Below are 20,753 nucleotides of genomic sequence, written 5' to 3'. Positions count from 1 at the left end.
CGAAGAAACACCTCGACTTAACTCCAGTAATGTTTCACTGCAGAATCATTGCTCCTTTTATCATTATCCTTTACCTGGAACCCCATAATGAAGTGGCGTATAACTGTAGAATGCATCCACAAGACCTGTTAATTGTCAAAAAAACATAAATCATATTACAGTAACAATACAGGAGTCGGTGTCCCGTCTGCTCTGCACCACCCCGGTTCTACGTACATAAATCGAGTCCCCCCATAGTGATGAGGATCCGACTCATTTCTGGGATTCGGCTCTTTCCCAAAATGAACCAGTCCAAAAAATAATGAAATAAATAAATAACGATCCAGCAATTATTTAACTAATCACGGTCACTAACATTTATCAGTGGCATATTACTTGTCTAAAAAAGTTACAATAAATCAATCCCTAAATGTATATTTCATCACAGTTGACTGTTCAGAAGTATTAATAAGCAATTTAATATATCTCGTTTAGTGTGTTGCATGTATGATTCAGCTTAAAATGTGCATAAAGTGATTTAGAAGTATGATTTGCATATACAATACTCTAAACAAATTCACTCGGCTGATTTTTGCGTTTGAATAGAAATAATAATAAAATAACTATATACAATAACTATAAACAAATAAAAGAAAACGCTGGTATGCGTGTTTATAAAACTGCCAAACAGTCGGGTCATAAACATTCTCTCTTCCAGTACAATATATTTACGAAGATAACTGTTTAATGACTCGGAGAGTTATTGACTCGTTAAAAAAAGATCCGACTCAAATGGACAATTCAATCACGAATCGGACAGCGCGACTCCCCTCCCATCCCCTCCCTCTGCCTCCTCCCTGAGCGGAGCTCCGCGCGTTGGTCGGGACTGCAAACACACACACACAGAGCCATGGCCGAAAACGCCGGCTTGGAAAACCATCGCATCAAGAGCTTCAAAAACAAGGGGCGAGATGTGGAGGTAAGCCCGCCAGAGACTTTGGACTCTGTGCTGTTTGACACCTCGGTTTCCCCACTCCGAGTCTCGGTGGTTCTGCTTCACGGTGTCGGATCGGAGCGAGCGTTTGTGGATCGAGCGGAGCGGGCGCGGCCTACACAGAGGCCTCTTTAAACACACTTCAGTATTCACCAGCTCATCGCGGCTTATACACCGACTTGAGTTGTTATAGTCGTGTAATATTAAGACTGGTTTGTCTATAAGGTCGGTTTGTTGGCTTTGCTGTTATTTGTACATTTTAAGTACGCTGGGCCGAAAATATGCAGAATTATCGTGTTAGCACGTATGCTAACGGCTAACTTGTTAGCAGGCGGCAGTTTAATTGCCCAGCAGCCCGTTTATTCCTGTTTTTTCGTACTCCTACTTTTAACATTGATTTATAGAAGATAAACACCCTAAACATGGTCTCATAATAGGGAATATAACTTGCGAACCAGGTATATGCGACAGAGACAGGTGTGTTAAACCGGCTTTAGCAATCTCTCCAGAACTGAACTGATCATAACCGGTCATAGCTCAACAACTGACCTCTTTATTGCTCGTTTAGTGGCACCAGGTCAGCAAGCCTGCTGTAGTAGGTTTTAATCGACGTGTTCAATGATTAGAGCTGGTCGTGGTGTTTTAATAAAGATGTAAATGTGAAAAGACTACTGCTTCATATCTCTTTCTCTTCAATCAGATTGTCCTTTGGTGGGGCAGTTAGCATGTAAGGATCACCAGAGTTAAATAAACCTGATTTTATTGCCTTAAGATTGAAGGCAATGAAGACCTCCAGACGGTCGTACTCTTGAGCCTTAATGTAGGCTGCAACAAGGCAACCTAGAAATATTATCAAGTCGGGGTGTGCCTAAGATGTTAGATTATACTGTATAATGCAGCAATGAAGTTTTTTGTTCCTTGCCGCGGTTAGCTTGAACACTGTGTGACTAACATAAAATTTAATTTTAAAGCCTACTTTAAGTTTTATGACATGACTTTAAGTTGACTCCTCAGGGGTGGGCGAAATTTCATTTATATTCATCACTTACCATGGTTTTGATACACATCACCAGAGAGGCTTGTGACTGCACCAAATTTAGAAATTGAGCATAACTTTAAACGTTTCATACTCCTTAATATCGCCACAAAATAAATTAATAACTCCTACCTACAGCTACTATATCAAACTTTACCCGCATGTATGCTCACGTAAAACAATGCACTATATGTGACCCTGGACCACAAAACCAGTCATAAGGGTCAATTTAAGGTTTCTACATAATCTGAAAGCAGAGTAAATATGGTTTCCATTGATGAATGGTTTGTGGTTAGGACAATATTTGGCTGAGATACAACTGTTTAAAGATCTGGAATCTAAGGGTGCAAAAAAATCTAAATATTGAGAAAATCGTCTCTAAAGTTGTTCAAATGAAGTTCTTAGCAATGCATATTACTAATAAAAAATTAAGGAAAATCACAAAATATCTTCATGGAACATGATCTTAATGTCCTAATGATTTTGTCATTAAAAATATCAATCATTTTGACCCAAACAATGTATTTTTGGCTATTGCTACAAATATACCCCAGTGACTTAAGACTGGTTTTGTGGTCCAGGGTCTTCTATAGTAAATCTCAACTGCTTGATTGTTTATATTACACAAATCACGTATTATTGCCCTTTTATAATCTGCTAAGTATGACCATAAAGCATTAAAATATTAGAAAGGTCATGATATTCTTTTGCATCTCTGAAAAAGCACTATACAAATAAAATTGATATCTATAGCCAAACACAGGCAGTTAAGTTGAAACATTGCAGCTATCTCATTAAATGTCACCTCTTACCCAGAGGACCACCATAATGAGTGTTCAAAGTCACTTTCAGATGAGTAGTATGAAAGTTAAGGCGCTGCCATCACATTTATAATGAACTCATTTACTCTCCTACCCTGTTGATACTAGAAATCATCATCATCTTCTGTCATGGGCTCATGCGAGTAACCCCAGAGGCCTCCTTTAAGATTAATGGTGTGAATTGACTGCGACTGTGGGGTGCGGGTGTGACTCAGCCATCAGACACACATGACTCTGGTTCAACCGGCAAAGTTGCCGCCCTTTTGCAGCTATTCGCGAAATTGGCAAAACAGATTCATATTTCTCGTCTTGTGCTCCTAGGGTGATTTATTTGATGTGGTCAGCAACGAACTGTGGGATACTTTGACTTATTAGCTGCTAGATTTAGCCCATAACACAGATGTAATCGTAGCTAACTGAGGGTGCTTTCATATCTCTAGTTCCGTTCATTTGGTCCGAACCAAGGGCAAACAATTAAGCATTGTAGCTTTTTTGGTTCCTTTTCACACCACACTGATTGCTTTGGTCCGACACAGTTGAAACGAACCAAAATGCAGTCACATGACAACATCCACATCACTCATTGGCCATGACGTATTTCCTAAACTTTTTTTTTCCATTGGTCAGAATTTACATTTGGGTTTATTCCAACATAAGAGGGAAAGCCAGCAAACAACACGGAGACAACCCAACTATGGAGAGACGACTGCGCGGGCTGTTTTTTTGGCCCTGGCCATAATCTAGTACATTGTTTGTATACACCACAATATGCAAACAATAAATTTCTATAATGAAGCGCGGATGCGGCTTGAAAACAACGTTCTAATGCACTGCAAACGGCGAGCGGGAATCGCTCGTAACTTCAAGCGGAGGCGTGCACTAATTCTTCTTAACTCTGACATGCTCATGGTCATCTGACCAAATTTCTATGAAGCTCCGCTCCTCCTCACTACTCCAAGTTTGTCCACGAGCTGGTGTGAAAGCACCCTGAGAGAGTAACAAGTGCTTCTGTCTGTGTTTTGCATTTGTTAAATAACGGTGGAAAAAGACACAAAAGCTTTGATTAATCTGCCGTGTCATACTCTATATACAACGATCAAAGAGTTTGTTTACATTTGCACAATATAAAAAATATATATTTGTGATCGGATTATAGGGCTATAGAGTGTATAGATTATAGAGTTTATAGAGTGTTGACACATTTCACTATTTGATTCTCAGTCATGAGCTTGATTTGATTGATTTGCAGTTCAGCGCATATATATTTATTGAAATAGTCCTCTCTGTATTTTTTTTTTTTTAGCTTGTTTGCAAGCTTACATTGATGTTTTTATGTGGTTGAAACACTGGAGAGAAAAAACATTTCAGTAAGTTTCTTTGAATATTTGTTTAGAGCTATAGCTAATAATAGTAATGAAGAAGAGATGATCATTGACGTTATAAAACAAATAAAAGGAACAAAATTTGAAAGCTGAGACGGTTTCTTTTCAAAACGGAGAAAACACTATGCTTATTGGGATTATTGAATTACAGGTGTGCTAAATATAATGTTGAGTGAAGATTTGTTTATGCATTAACGTTAAACAGCATAGTTTTAAGACTCCATTTCGAGATTATTATAATGAAGATCAATTAAAATTGATAGTCATTGTCAACCCAGCTAAATTGAATTACTAGAAGTCCTTCCCTCAGTAAGATTTACATCCTGCGGTTTTGCATTTTCCAGAAGCTTTAGTGAAATCGTGTGGGTAATTTGTGTATTATTTACACTTTCGAACACATAACCTTGGTGTTGCAAGCTGCATGGTCTAAAAAGATAGTCAAACCTGATGTTTGTGGCTACTATGCGGTTAGCCTGTCTATTAGTATGTCGTGGACCTTACAGCAGTGAGACCGCATGTCCTCAGACCACGCTGGCAACCTGTCAAGCACACGCAAACATACAGTGTCATTATGGTTTCTAGAGTAGCAAGCTGTCATGTCACCGGCGAAGCAAGGGTACGCTGACTAATAGAGTGCCACCTCTCGGTTCTGCCCTCGTGTCATTCTGTTGTGATTCATACATATTGCATGCACTGCTAAAATACCATACATGTTGAGGCTCCAGGAATCTGCTTTGTGGTGAGATTTTTTTGCTTTTATTTGGTTTCCTGAAGTGGGCCAAGTTGTGACCTAGTGTTAGTTTAACAATGAGCCATGGTGCTTGTGCAGGAGAAACAAATTAGAATTTGACATTAATTGAAATGCAGTTATAAGTGCACTCTTTGTCACTTTGAATAAAAGAATGTGCCAAATGCTTAAATTGAACTCTTGCTTTGAGTCTCAAATAGTGCTTGAACCTCTTTCCATATATCGCAAACATAAACCTGCAATTCTGAGAAATAAAGTCATAGCTTGGATATATAATCTCAAAATTCTGACTTTTTCTCTGAATCGCAATTCTGACTTTATAACATGTAATTGCACGTTAAAAAGTCAAAATTGTGAGATATAAATAGCAATTCTGAGAACATATCAGCCCCCCACCCCACCCCCCAGAATGTGACTTTAACTCTCATTTGCGAGTTTATATCTCACAATTCTGAGATAAAGTCAAATTGCAATTGTAATTTTTTTTATATCTCACAATTCTCTGAAAAGAAAATCTGAATTGTGAGATAAAAAGTTGCAATAACCTTTTTTTATTTTTTATTCATTGGCGGAAAAAGCTTCCGTAGGTCCTCTTGCTTTCTCCTTTGGTTTTGGATTGCATAAGGCACAGTGAGGATTTGCTGTAACATGAACTAGGATGCCTAGTCACAAGATCAAATCTGATCCGTCCCACCGTCCCCACCACACAGCAAGTGCAGTCTTTACATCGTTGGCTGCTGATTCTCCTGTGTCCCATTGGAACTTTATTAATATTTTATAAATATTTTTTATTATTATTTAAGTTAAGGTGCAAAATCACTTGTGATGGGTGGTCTGTCTATTTTTGCCATAGTGTAAAGTCGAAATAAAATGAAAACACCCTGTGTATTTTTGTATTTATTTGACTTTGTAATGTTTAAAGGTACTGTGATAAGTACATGTGTGATGCAGGTGTGTGTTCTGGTGGCTTTCGAGCAACAGTTCTATTAGAATGTCCACAAAATGTGAGGAGTGAGTGACAGCTGGGTTCTGCCGTCACCATGGTTACCACGGGTGACTGCCTCTTTGTTCTGCTGGAGTGGCCAGACTTTAGTTGCCATTAATGTTGCATTTTGTTTCAAATTCTTCAGTTCATTCAGTATTATAGGGTGTCACCTTCGCAGTGAGTGAATGAATCACTTGTGGCTTTGAACAAACTGCTAAACCAACGTATTAAACTTCAAGCAGTAACAAAGCCATACTCTGCCAATGCATGGGCACTTTATATTTAAGGAGTTTTCTTAGAATTGTTCTTCCTTTTCGGTCACTGTTTATATCTTAGATTTGTCGTACTGTACAAAGTTAATCTATTTCTTTCATTCTTTTTCAGACGATGCGAAGACATCGCAATGAAGTGACGGTAGAACTGAGAAAGGTAAGTTCACGATAAATGTGAGGTCTATCATAGTTACAGGTGTATTTCCATATTTACAGTTCATTTACAGGCTTTCTCAGGGTGGATGTTTTAAAGCTACAGTGTGCAGCTTAAATTCATTCTGACGCATTGCATGTGATTCATCAGAGAATGTTAGTTGAAATAAACCAGCTTTACAACACTGGATTCTCATCAGCTTTAGCTCGCCATTCTTAAATAACTATGTGCACTCTCAGTGACAACATTAAGCTCCGTTTATTGTAGTGATTCAGTGCACACTTGAGATTTGTATTCACTGAATAGTTTCTCAGTCTCATTTAGGACCGGGCTGTAGAGCTAAAACAACTATATTTTTTGGCAGTATTTGCTAGCAATTATTTTTGCTTTTGCTCTGAAATGGTATAAAATGATATGTGAACTTGTAGACGCTGACTCATTTAAAATGTATCAAAATGATTCACAGGTGTTGTAATGATATCTCCCGTTTATCAGTGACAAAAATACTACAGTATATTACCGTTTAATTTCTATCAAACTAACCTAATAATGCTTAAATGTAGCTTGCCAGTGAAATTACCATAAATATGCTGTACATATTCATTGTATATATCGCAATATCATTCATCAGATATCGCTAGTGAGATGTCACATGCGTTTCCTGCTAACTATCCCACCTTGTGATAACCTCTTGGCATCACTTTGAGAATTTGTGTGCAGTTGCGGTGCTGTGTGTGAGGTGATGCAATTGAGGAAACAGAAGTCGTTTAAATCTGGCCTGAGCATGGAGCTCTCTAGAGTCTCTTCATGCATAATAGTAGAATTAAGCAGGTGGTGATGCATGGAGGTGTGCATGGAGGCTTCGTTCTTGCCTCAGGACACTGCATTTAGGATTTTCTGTCAGACTTGAACATTGGAAGCAAGCCATCTCCGTATGTTTAGTGTAATTTTGAACAAACACTGAGTGTCGAGTGTAGTATTGTCATTCTGGTGTAATTTTGGAATAGCTCATGAAAACTAATATTTAAATGTATTTGGTATTTGCAATGTGTTTATTACTATGTATGCCATGAAGTATTCTTTCCTGCTAATTTGGCAGAAATAGATTGTCTAGTTGACTATACAATAGTAATATAAATATAATTTATTCAAATGGGTTATAAAACATCAGAATGTCTTGCTGTCGAGGCCTTCTCGTGGCTTTGTTCTATCCTCTGGTGAGCCGTTTCTGTTGGAGATCCGTTTGCACTTGCTGTATTTGGGTCACGCCATCCGTGGTCACAGGGCCCCTGGCTGGCTGCACCCCAAGAAGAAGGTTTGTCATGAGGGGCTTCCCTCGTCCCACATATCTTTTGGCAAGGAACTCGGGACCTTGCTAGAACTACCTGCGTTTTTGTGGGTTTCTACCCAGCTGTAGAATCTGAAGTGTAGTCGTACAGCTTCGATGTTGTTGAATAATTTGGGGCTGGATTGGGTGACACAGCAAGTCCTGTCCATATTAGGCAGTTAGACACTCAGCCCAGAGGAATCGGACAGAATGCGGCTGTCCTGCTCTGTGTGTGTGTGTGTGTGTGTGTGTGTGAGACATTCCTCTTGCATTCCAGTTTGCTCCAACATTAGAGTCACAGACGACTCATGCTCACATTATTTTCTCACACTGTGTATAACCACTAGTTATTTTGTGTTCCTTTCGTCGGTTGCCATTTTTAAGGGTTCAGTTATAGTGCTTTTTAATTCTATTTAATTGACATTAGTAGTCAAATATTCATTTACGGGCTGTATCATGCGAAAGAAGATTGAATATTTAACTTTTTGTGAAAAAAATTAGTTTTTCAGATAAAGCAGCAAAAGTGAGATATTAGCGCACAACTGTACACATTAATTTGTCAATTTATTTGGTGCTCTGAAATTGCTAAACACTAGAGCAACTCTCAAAATATGGTGAAGTCCATAAAATATGGTGTTTGTCTTTGTGTAGCACCTTCCACTCTGCAGATCCTTCTAAAGGATCCCAGTGTTAAAAACAAGCAGCTAATGTTATATTTAACAAGGTTTTTCAGTGTGATCCACACTGAACCACTGTACTGAAGAAGTTTGATATCTTAAAGGCACAGCTTTACAAAAAACCTCCTTAGAGGAAATGCGTGTGATATAATGTCTTTAAAAATAAATAAAGCTTTGTTAAATATACATGAAATTAATAAGATGATGCATTCTCTTACTTCCTCAAATGCATTGAGTCTAAAGTCAGAGTTTGCATTTGTTTAGGTCTTTATGATTTCATGATGCATTTATTAAGTGCAAAGTATCACCAAGGACCTGCTATTTATCTGATGTCTCAATCCGAACAGAACAAAAGAGACGAGCATCTCCTGAAGAAACGAAATGTTCCACAGGAAGAGAGTCTGGAAGACTCCGATGCAGACTCTGATTTCAAAGGAGTAAGAGGCTTTCTTCTTATTTCATCTTACTCCACATCTTCCATTTTCCTTTATATAGTTTATTAAGATACTCTTCCAAATACAGCCAAAAAGGCTTTTTACATGTATTGCTCAGAGCTCACAAAAATATGAACAAGAATGTAGTTTTTATAATTTGTCTTAACTTTTTTTCTATCTATTTTCTCCTCAGCAAAATGTAACGCTAGATGCCATCTTACAGGTAAGATTCTGGAGTGTGGTGTTATTAAATGGTGCTGGTAAGAGAGGCATTGACTCTGATAAATAACCGATTCAGAGGGTCAGCACACATCAGCACTACACTTCACAAAGTTTGTGTGGGTGTGAGCAGGCCCTTCTTCCTCTAATTTCTCATCTTTTCACTACAGAACGCCACCAGTGACAATGCTGTGGTGCAGCTCAGTGCAGTGCAGGCAGCCAGGTAAAGTGTTTGAAAATGAAAAGATTTGCATCTGTTACACAACGACTTCTAAAAACATCTCTCATAGCCTCAAGTCAGCATATCTGAATGGACGCTTTTTGCTTTTTTAATTCACATTGTTGATCAGCTGAAAGTGAACAGCCTAACACAAAACAGAAATATTGAATACTTTGTTAATTATGCTTGTAATTAAATATATTCGGCTGGATTGGTCTCAGAAATGAATTGTTAACACTGCTGGCATGTGTTTGGAGTGCTGAAAGATATCTCTTTTCCATCCTTACAGAAAATTACTCTCAAGTGACAGAAATCCCCCCATAGACGACTTGATAAAATGTGGAATCCTTCCAATCTTAGTCAAATGCCTGGAGAGGGATGACAAGTGAGTAACTACATGCCACTGAGTGAAAGTCTTCCTAATTAATGGTATCTTTTTTTATTGTGCTGTCTGTGTACAAACGTGCATCAGAGTCAGTGAAGTTCTGAATGTCATCTTGAATAATAGTTGAGAAAATGTGGATGAGAGAGATTATATTTTATTATTATTTTGATTAATTCAGCACATATGCATTAAATTGATCAAAATGTATTTTACAAAAATATTAAGCATTATAATATTAACTGTTCAAAATAGGAAATGTTTCCAAATCAGGATATTAGAATGATTTCTGAAGGATCATGTGACACTGAAGACTGGAGTAATGATGCTGAAAGTTCAGCTTTACCATCAAAGGAAAATTACTTTTTAAGTATGGAAAAAAAAGCATGCATTTTAAATTGTGTTAATGTTTCAGAATTTTTTTGCAGTATTTTGATCAAATAAAAGCAGCCTTGAATAGTATAAGAGATTTCTTTTAAAAACATCTTACAAAATTTTTTACAAACTTTTGAGGGGTTGTGTGTGTGTATTATACACAAGCAGCATCTTTTAAATGAATATCTATGAGGATAAATAAGGATTGGTATCTGATACAGAAATGGAAATCCACCTTTTCAACATCTGTCAAATAAATTTCAACCTTCATCCATTTGTTCACAAATTACTGGAAAATTAATGAAAATGCATCAGAATAAAATAAAAAAAATACATTTTAAATAAATAATGGACAATGAATGAACTTACTTGTCTTCTTTCTTCATCAGTCCTTCATTGCAGTTCGAAGCTGCCTGGGCTTTGACCAACATTGCATCAGGGACGTCTTCGCAGACACAGGCAGTGGTCAAATCCAGTAAGTTGTTTGGACAGGCTTTGTCTGCTTGATCAGTCTGTTTTGACTTCATCCGTTCTGCGTGTAGCTGATCAGTGTGCATGTTCTCTCATTCTTCTCTCTGACTGTGTAGATGCTGTCCCATTGTTTTTGAGACTGCTCCACTCTCCTCATCAGAACGTGTGTGAGCAGGCCGTGTGGGCGCTGGGAAACATCATTGGTTAGTAACTTAGAAAGGTCCTCATACTGCTACTGCCTCAGAATTTTGTAACTCAAAATGAGAACAAGAAATTAAATTGAAACCAATGAGAGTAATATGTGTAATTTGTGTACTTTTGGGTGTCGTGCAGCTGCTTCATGCATATTTGGTGGCATTAACACACTGAAAGCTGTTGGTTCAACCAACATTAAAACACCAAAGGGAGAATCTGTAATTTTAATTTTTGTATTTATTTATTTACTAATTTTGATGGTTCACGACCCATCAATCCTGTACTTGCATTGCGCACCTATAGTACTGGAGTTTATTCGCTTTTTGTTCAATAAATTTGTTTTGCTCTCGGTGCAAATAGGTTTTTCCTTTTTTTCTTTCATTTTGAAATTTGAATTTCTTTAGTAAGAAATTGTCTTTAAATTTATCCCAAAAATGGTGGTCCATAATTTGGGAGATGTAACAGCTGAGTTGCTCATCAGAACTTAACACACGTGCTTGTTTCATGGGCCCTTTGCAGGTGATGGACCTCAGTGTCGAGATTACGTCATCTCGCTCGGTGTGGTCAAACCTCTGTTGTCGTTTATTAATCCATCCATCCCCATAACCTTCTTGAGAAACGTTACCTGGGTCATTGTCAACCTGTGCCGAAACAAAGACCCACCACCACCTATGGAAACAGTACAAGAGGTGAGGACTGTGAGTGTTTGTATGTGCCCTTCATACACTATTTCTTTGAGTTGGTAAAAATAATGCTTGGTCTATGGCTGTTTGACTTATTTGTATGTATGAAGGACTTTATAAACTGGCATTCTATCCAGTAAAGCATCTCTGCCACTGCCAATATCTTAAAGATTGTGTACGAAATTGTCAAAATTGTATTTTTCTTTAGACTCGCCCTCTCTCAATAATATGAAATGTGTTTCCTTTCATTGAAGTATCTATTCAGTCTGTGCAGATATTATGCTGTGTAAACGACATGCCAGTATTTTAATCATTTTCATTTTCTCCTCTTGTCTGTAATGTGGAGGTGTAGCTTTGAGTTGAAAGGAACATATTGTACCTCCTGCTGCTAGGAAATCATTAGACTGCGTTTTCACTGTGTGTGTGTGATATAACAACTGTTTCGTAGATGGCAGACCTAATGAATATTCTTGTTGTCCTGCAGCTAATTTCATGTTTACATGCTGTTTGCTTATTCTTTCAGTCTGGTGGTTTAAAATAAAATATCAATTTCTAAACACATTCCGTTTTTCACTCACAGATTCTCCCTGCCCTTTGTGTACTCATATATCATACAGATATAAATGTAAGTACAAGAGATTTACATTATTCTTTAGTTATTATTACACAATAAAAGGGTGTTCTATTGCCTTGGGGGGATTTATTTTGCAAAAACTGTTATACGGCTTCTTGTCAAATAAGTAGTTAAACATAAAACATGAATTTTGTTTTTATTGCGTTATTTTGACAAATCCTCCAATAAAAAAAAAAAATTGTCAATTTATTTCTCAGTGTTACAATTAACCAAGCAGAGAGCGGTGTAATAAATGGTAGAAACAGAGTCTGAGTTTAGATCACTAAAATCTCCTCTTTCCTCTAGATCCTGGTAGACACAGTGTGGGCTCTGTCGTATCTGACAGATGGAGGTAATGAGCAGATTCAGATGGTAATAGACTCCGGTGTCGTGCCCTTCCTTGTCCCACTGCTCAGCCACCAAGAGGTCAAAGTTCAGGTAAAAATACAACCATTTATGTTAAATACCATTTATATACATTAAAACACACACAGAGGCTTACTGTAAAAGTGTTTGTATATCCTCTGCTCAGACTGCAGCGCTGAGAGCAGTGGGGAACATTGTAACAGGGACGGATGAGCAGACTCAGGTGGTGCTCAACTGTGATGTCCTCTCTCACTTTTCCAACCTGCTCACACACCCCAAAGAGAAGATCAATAAGGTGAGACAGACAACATCCTCTGTGTGGAATGTAATCGATGATGAAACCCAAACATTTACTTGCATAATTTCATAAGTGGCTCCCGAAATCTCCCCAGTCCCAGTGTAAGCACTGTGGCTCATGTTTAGAATACATCTGAGACGCGTCTGTTCTTCCCTGCAGGAGGCAGTGTGGTTCCTGTCCAATATAACAGCAGGTAACCAGCAGCAGGTGCAGGCTGTAATAGATGCTGGGCTCATACCCATGATCATTCACCAGCTTGCCAAGGTGAGACTTCATCTGCATAGCCTCCTCTATGCCCACTTTTTATTTTAGCGTTCATTACAGCTCCTAATTTCAGCATTGCTACATTATATATACTGTGTGGTCCAAAAATCTTGAGACAAGTTGTGAAAAGGTTTCTACGTTGCGTTTTTTCCTTTTTTATATACACCAATAGACCAATAAGCAATAAGGGGCCAATAAGTAACCACTTAAAACATCCTAGAATCAGATTGACCAACTCATATTTTCTTGAGAATGTAAAAAAAAAGAAAGAAAAAAAGGTAATATTGTTTTTTTTTAGTATTAATAATGTTCTTTCACTATTAATAATCTGTTGTATGGCATCAGAAATAAATTCTAGAGCTCGAATCTAGACTCTGATGAGTCCAGTTCAGACACTCTATAACTAAACAGTGCTTGATCTTCAATTTGATGTCTGATATGTCTTGGCATTTCCAAACAGGGTGATTTTGGGACACAGAAGGAGGCTGCATGGGCCATTAGCAACTTGACAATAAGTGGAAGAAAGGATCAGGTATGAACCATTCCAGATGAAGCTCTTATTTTGAGCTACTTTTCTTTTCATGCTTGTTCATTGGTTACCTTGATGTAATTGGCAGGTGGAGTACTTGGTCCAGCAAAACGTGATCCCGCCCTTCTGCAACCTACTGTCAGTGAAAGACTCTCAGGTGGTCCAGGTGGTTCTCGATGGACTGAAAAACATCCTCATCATGGCTGGGGAGGAAGCCAGCACAATTGCTGAGATCATCGAAGAGTGTGGAGGTAATGCATACAAGTACAGAAATTGGTAGTCTTTAAATTTAGACCATCGCTTTTGGTTGTATTGTGATAAATGACCAGCAGATTAGTCCAAAATGAGTTTTTACTTATTTTGTAAAAAAAGACCAGCAGTAATCTTGCTTCTGTGTTTCAGGATTGGAAAAAATTGAGAACCTACAGCAGCATGAAAATGAGGACATCTATAAACTTGCTTTTGAAATCATAGATCAGTACTTTTCAGGAGACGATGTGAGTCTCAATCTCTCAGTTCTTGGCATGTATCTCTGTACAGTGTTTGACGCATGGATGTGTTGTTGCTTGTGGGCTTTATTTGTTGGGGGTTCTGTTCTAGATTTGACTTATCAGTTGATATCTGGTTAATAATGTCTGGTTCTGCTTGTAGATTGATGAGGACCCCAGCCTGATTCCTGAGGCCACCCAGGGAGGCACATTTAACTTTGATCCATCCTCTAACCTGCAAACAAAGGAGTTCAAGTTCTAGACATCCAGAGCTTCAAACTTAGGAATGGTGGGTTTCCCAGCTGCTCCTCAGCCCCTGCCACCTACTGACCCATCACCTACCAACCACTCACTAACCAGAAAAACCAACCAGTCACCATGCTCAGAAACGACACTCACTCACACAGAAGAAACTAGCACTGAAGTCTCAATGCCACTCAAAACATGGATGGATCTCAGCTACTTCAAGACGTGGAAGAAAAAAAAAAGTCATTATACTACAGTTGCCAAAAAAAAAAAAGTATATAGATTTTGCTCTTTCACAAACTCCCTCACTCACTCACACTCGTAGGTGAGCATGAACAATAATAGGAACTTCTGTTGTTGTACCAGCCATCATATCAGCCAAGGAAGATGAAAGAAAGAGATACTCCTGAAATACAAAGGCAGGGATTTTCTTCTGTTCCAAGAAAGTCCTTCCCTCAAAATGTTGCATTTCTGGTCATGATCTTAAAGTCTCAGCCAAGACACCCAACTCTATACGTCCAGCCTTGACTGTGTTAAGCCATTTGGACCCCCTCCCTCATTTATCCGAAATCTGTGAACTAGCCTATAATGGGTCATCCCTGGAATATTACTCAAATGTGGGAAGGGAGTGTCTATAAATATGTGGTGTGTAAACAGAACTTAAATTATCGCCACCAACTCTTGCTTTTTCTTCATCCTGAAATTATGGATATTTACAAAACACGGAAGATAATGAAGAAAAAATCACATCAGATCACACAAACTTAAATGGAGAAAATCACATTTAAGCCAGACAAGCACCCTCATTTTCGAACTTCTGCAGCGATAGTGTAGTGGACATTCATTGTGCCGATCTTTTTTGGTTTGCAGTGGGACTGTCGGACATGTCAATGGAGGATCCTATGCGATTTGGTCAGGACTTTTAAAGGGCCGCCACAACCTTTGGAAGTCTTTTGAGATAACATTAACTGGTCTTTCTGCTTAAAAAGGGTGCTCTGGCAGCGCTTTATTTTCTGGATTCATCTTCTCTGCTTCCTGTCTAACCATAGTAATAAGTTCATTGGGGATAACCCCAGTTGTAACCGGTTGGAGGATATTTTCACTGAATCCGTTCATTTCGTCACTCTGTAGTCAAAACCACAAGAAACTTTGCAACAGTGATTGGATTGTGAAATCTTTTTTTTTTTTTTGATCGGTGGAGCTTCCGCTTTTTGGAGTTTTTTTTCCAGTCTTACGTGCACACTTTTGTTTTTCCCATTTTATTGCTTAATGTAAGTGAAGAGCGATGTTCGCTTAATTTTGACTATACAAGCAATGGGGAAAGGAGATCCATGATATAGTGGTTACTTTTTTTGTTTAGTTGGTTTTTAATCTTATTTCACTTATTACAAAACCTAATTGTACCAACTAAAATAAAAGTATATTTCTTGTTTAGGTATATAATGCGAAGCTACCACACTTAGACATTGTTGGGATGCTACAGAACAATATTAACATTGTGATTATTGATTTACAGCCAATAGGGGTTATTTTTGTTTGTTTGTTCTATTTTGATTTAAATTTTGTTTGTAATGGCAAATGATTGCCATTATTTGGAAATTGGGCTTACTTACTGTTATGACTGGATGTTTTTTTTTTTTTTCCTTTTTTCCCTGTGCATTAAGGGATGTATGGGGAAAATGCATTTGAAATAAAGCAGTTATGTTTGGGCCACAAACTGCTGAAAAAGACAGTAAGGAAGCTGAAGGCAGCCCTGATGATTTTTGAATTAGACATTATTGTTGAACGAAAAGAAAAAACAGGTTTGAAATTCATGAACTTATCTAGGCAACTAGAAAACGAGCCACTTTAAAGAAGTTTTGTCTTGTATCAGAAATGGATACAAGCTTATTGCTTGTTGCAAGATTTTTACTTGCTAAAGAAAAAAAGAATCTAAAAAAGCGATCGATCGCATTTTGGCCTCTGATTGTTTGTATGTTTTTATAAATTTTAGAACTGAATTTCTCTTTAAGGTGGCTCATCAGTATTTTTTTTTTTTCAACTCTTGTGCATATTAAAGATAAAGAATGAGTTGAAATTCATTGTGCCTTTTGTTTTTCATTTCAAAGTAACTAAAAAAGGTTCATAATGCCTACCACGTTGCATTGGAGCTGCTTCTAATATGGGGTCTTTTGGGTGTCATGTCTGCCTATCTCTGGACTTTACGATGAGACGTTCTCTGGAGTATAGTGTAATTCTTATTAAATTCTCCTCTAGTCTGCTGGCTGACTTGTAATTGGTCCCCTTAACTTCCATTTTGCTCCCTTGTCATTCTTTTCATATGGATCACAATTACCCACAATTCTCCACCAATCCATCTCCCCTCCCCACCGCCACCTTTCTATGGCAACACATCTTTCACTCCTCACTCCCTCAGGACGTGCTTAATGTATCAATGAACCTAACCAAAATAAACTTGCTGTTAGCCATCCTTTTTATTGCACTTTTATAATTGACCTTCTAATGCTTTGGTGTCTCTTCTCTTTTACCCGTTTCCTTTCCTTTTTGACCCTGTTCTGGCATATAATTGGGCTTTTTCTATTCAGAAGTCCTTATATCTCTCATTCTTATAAATACAGTGCTCGATGTTGTTTCTTGTGAGATTACAGAGGGATTAAATCAGATAAATCCGAACCACACCAGTCACTTGTTCATGTTACAGGGTTAGGCGTTAAACAGTAGCAATATTAAAGTAGTTCAGCCAAAAATTCACCCTAATATCATTTTCAACACGCGTGATATCTTTTTTTTTCTGTAGAACACAAATGTTGCTGTAATGCATACAGTGACCATAGTTATTCTATATGACTTGTTTGCTAAATAATCCAAGATTAGGCAATAGTTCTTGACAGACATTTTAATTTCTGGGTGATCGATTCCTTTAAATCAGTAGTTCTCAACCAGGAGACCGGGGGGCTCAAGATGAAGGAACGATTTAAATTAAGACTAAAACAGCATTCAAAACAAACTAAATCTAAAAAAGATATTTTAATTCGGTCCTGGAAATATTAGGAAGCACAATTTTACCTGAAAAAGAGACTCGAATTAAAATCTACAAATACGTGGACATTTTTTAAATGATTTTTTTCTTGTTATGCCAAGAGCAGTGAAAGATAGATTCTATGGATGCACTAGGATGCATCATCAGTGATGTTTCCTGGGATCCTTCAGACGCCCTCACCCAGGTGACCCGGACTCCAGCTCCCTTCAGACTCTGCACTTTCTGCCAGTCCGGACCTAAAATAGTCACAAAATGTCTTACTTCCTGAAGCAATTTATGTGCATCTTAAATGCTGTTGCAAAACTTCCAAAATGTCCACTTAGCCTGAAAAGTTCATTTCTGCTTTCTGTTGTCTTGCACATGTAATACATGTTAATGTTTAACAGGGAAAGAATATGGCAAGGCAGATGAGCGCTGGTTGTACTCAGACCTGACAATAGTATCTCTGGAGCTTCTGACAGTGGTTTTAGATGGTACTTTGGCCCTGCTTCTAGTCTAAGCCACCATCAAAGACCAACACCACAGCAAAATTATTCATTCTGCAAGTGTAAATGTCAATACAATCCATTTGAGATTCAGTCTAAATATGACTATCTATTTGTAAAAACGCAATGTTTCATAACCTATTTTTTTGCCCCACAATCTCAATAATCCAGCTTTGATTTCCAATTCAGACTCCATCCCACAATCTGCAAAATAAAATAATTGTATTTGTTAGGGTTCTTGATATTTAACACTGTTTTATGCCCTTTTTTTTTTTTTAAATGTCTCACATTTCTTTCTGAACCAAGCACTTTGTTCAGATCACACTAGATGACCTTCTGTCCAGACTGGCTAATTGGTAGCAAAACACTAAACGCCAGACTAGCTGAACTTGTGTGTTTACCTGTTGTTTTTCAATGGGTTCTGGGTGACTCCTCCTCTGGCAGTCATGGAGGGATTTGAGAAGAATGCAGCAGTATTGAAAAAAGGAAGATAAAATCATATCATTAGTGAACAGGCATATAATTATCACAGTTATAATTAGCCTTTCAAAGTCAACAGACTAAGATGTGGAGTGGATGCACTGCAGTGGATGTATTATTCACATTTATTACGTACACATTATATTAGAGGAACAGTGGTTAAGGCGTTTCTTTGCATAACTGCAGTGGTAAATACACAAAGGAAGTTCACGCCAAACTATTGACTCATAGCAACAGACGTGTACTTGTATTATTTGCATTCCTGCCATATGACACCTAAACAGTGAACCCTTTGGTTAGCTTTTTATTTGAACACTGATCTAGGACCAGATTAATTCCCCTTACAAAACTTCCTTATCCAGTATGATAGGAAGCACAAATTGGATCCAGATTATTGTAAATGGATACATCAATTCATGTTTCATCACATGTTTCTTTTTACACCGACTGTGCTACTGAGTTGAGTACTTTCTTGCCAAATTATGGCAGCATAACAAGTTAGCCTGCTATATTTTGGTCAGTCATTTTTATATATAGGCCAGAACAAGGTATGTAAGAGTTAAGGTATTACTTCATTATTGCAATGTCAAAGATTAGTTTATTGCACAATTTAGGCATTGTAATTTCACTACAGCTTAACATGTAAACAATATAAAAGGAGAACACTTTACAATAAGTTCCCATTATTTAACATTAGATAATCCATTAACTAACATGAATGAACAATGAGCAATACATTTATTTTTTTATCTTTGTTAACGTTAGTAAAAATATAACTGTTTATTGTTAGCTCAAATCCATGAATATTAACAGAAATAACTTTTTACTTTGTGTAAATGTTTTAAAATTAACAAACTAAGATTGATAAATGTTTAGATGTATTTTTTATTGATAGTTCATGGTAACTAGTGTTAACAAATGGAACATGTGGAAAGTGTTGCCTATAAAACAAAAATTTCATATAAATTCACCTAATTTCTTATCGATTCTACTTAAAGTTTCCAAATAAATAGTTAATTAAAAGTTAAACAAATTGAACCTCATCGTAAAGTGTTGCCTAAGACTGAAATTGCATTTAAAAGCACCTGATTTCTATGAATGTTCCTCAAAAGGTTTCCAATATCAAAATGTATGTATCACAAGACAGGATTCTCATCAAAATCACTTTAGTTTCCAAATTAATCTGGACACAGCAACATGGCATGCAATTACACAGGAAAAGATGTTTGATTACAGTACACATGCTTGAAGTGCAGAACATGAAGACAAGCACAAAAAAATAAAGATACTATTTACAGCAAATACAGCAACCGTGAACAAGTGCAGTAGTTAAATCAGTCAATTAGTTTCCCAACATTCCTGGTCTAGTTTTAGAGTGATAGTGCCATGATCAAACCTCTTAATTTTGCTTGTTATTGAGGTTCTACTGAAGTCAAGTTTGCATTCTTTGTATCCCGTAGTCAGCTAGATAGCATCTTACTTATGCTTTGTGCATTAGCTTATATATAGAGAGAAAGGCTTGTTGGAGACCCAGTCCCTTCAGGGCGCTGCAAGCTTGGATCTCCCACACCCGATTGGTGTAACGATCCAGCTCCAGCAATGTAGACACCTCTCTAATATTCATTGAGTTTTGCAGATCATTTTTGTTAGCCAGCACCATCAGGGGAACTCCTTTCAAATGTTCATCACTCAGAATCTTCTTCAGGGCTTTCTGAGCTTCAGCCATCCTGGCACGATCACTGCTATCCACCACGAAGACCAAAACCTTACACTCCTCTAGGTAGTATTTCCAATTGGGCCTCATGGTTCCTTGTCCCCCAACATCCCACACGGTCAGTGAGGTCTTCTTGTCCAGCTGTACAGTCGCAACATTGAAGCCCACAGTAGGCGAGGTCTCCATCACCACACCACGCTGCTGCCGGTACAGCAAAGTCGATTTTCCAGCCGAATCCAAGCCCATGAGGAGAACACGTGGAGTCTGTTTATTCTGTTTAGACGTAATGGCGCCCATCCTGATTCGGACCGAATTCAGACTCCTGTCTGTATCTTGGAAGGTTCAGACTGGCATCTGGCGGAGTCCTTGATTGCACTCTTTGTTTTATGTGCGTATGCTAAGCAGAAGCGAAAGTATGTTAACGGATATACGTAGCTGAAACTACAGCTGAGGACTGAGGGTGCCACTACTAAAATAGAAGAAGAATATAATGATAACAACAATAATAATGGACCAAATTTATATTGTGTCTTTACCTATGCCAACATCAAAATTAATAAATATTTATAATTAACTTATCGTATACGATGTGTTTTTCAAAAATCCGGCGTGTAGTTCCCAGTTATTCATGTAAATAATTTCATGTAATTAATATTTACACTGTCGACCCTACCCTTTAAACCTAACCTAAACCTACTTTATGAAAATTAAGCATTTACTAAAACAGTTACTACTACAACCATGATTAATTTTCGTGAGTGTACATTTACACCTAATCCTAACCCAAACCTTAACCATAAACCACAGATTAAAGTCCCGCCCCCTTTTTTCTCCTGGCTTCTGCTTCAACCAATCCATGAAGTAGGAGTGACGTAC

The 20,753-nt window shown here is 37.7% G+C and overlaps 2 protein-coding genes across 3 annotated transcripts; one reads left to right on the top strand and one right to left on the bottom strand.

Moving 5' to 3' along the window:
• The first annotated feature begins 812 nt into the window (after nt 1–812).
• Nucleotides 813–16,628, top strand: LOC113066216 (importin subunit alpha-4-like). Of its 2 annotated transcripts, none has more exons than XM_026238146.1 (17): nt 813–958; nt 6,330–6,374; nt 8,723–8,812; nt 9,003–9,032; nt 9,199–9,251; nt 9,538–9,633; nt 10,395–10,480; nt 10,593–10,679; nt 11,191–11,360; nt 11,935–11,979; nt 12,274–12,405; nt 12,500–12,628; nt 12,791–12,895; nt 13,356–13,427; nt 13,513–13,675; nt 13,827–13,921; nt 14,076–16,628. In XM_026238146.1, exons 1-17 carry the CDS (start codon nt 890–892, stop codon nt 14,172–14,174), a joined length of 1,566 nt encoding a protein of 521 aa, XP_026093931.1. In that variant the 5' UTR covers nt 813–889; the 3' UTR covers nt 14,175–16,628. The 2 variants fall into 2 exon arrangements, with proteins under 2 accessions (XP_026093931.1, XP_026093846.1); XM_026238061.1 differs by having other exon boundaries at nt 11,191–11,369.
• A 2,400-nt stretch (nt 16,629–19,028) lies between these two features.
• Nucleotides 19,029–20,662, bottom strand: LOC113066331 (ADP-ribosylation factor-like protein 11). Its single transcript, XM_026238272.1, has one exon. The coding sequence runs from the start codon at nt 20,172–20,174 to the stop codon at nt 19,644–19,646; it is 531 nt and encodes a 176-aa protein (XP_026094057.1). The 5' UTR covers nt 20,175–20,662; the 3' UTR covers nt 19,029–19,643.
• Between the last annotated feature and the right edge of the window lie 91 nt (nt 20,663–20,753).

Source organism: Carassius auratus, chromosome 1, assembly GCF_003368295.1.
Source record: "Carassius auratus strain Wakin chromosome 1, ASM336829v1, whole genome shotgun sequence".
Classification (NCBI taxonomy): Eukaryota; Metazoa; Chordata; class Actinopteri; order Cypriniformes; family Cyprinidae; genus Carassius; species Carassius auratus.
This window is presented reverse-complemented; position numbering and strand designations above follow the sequence as displayed.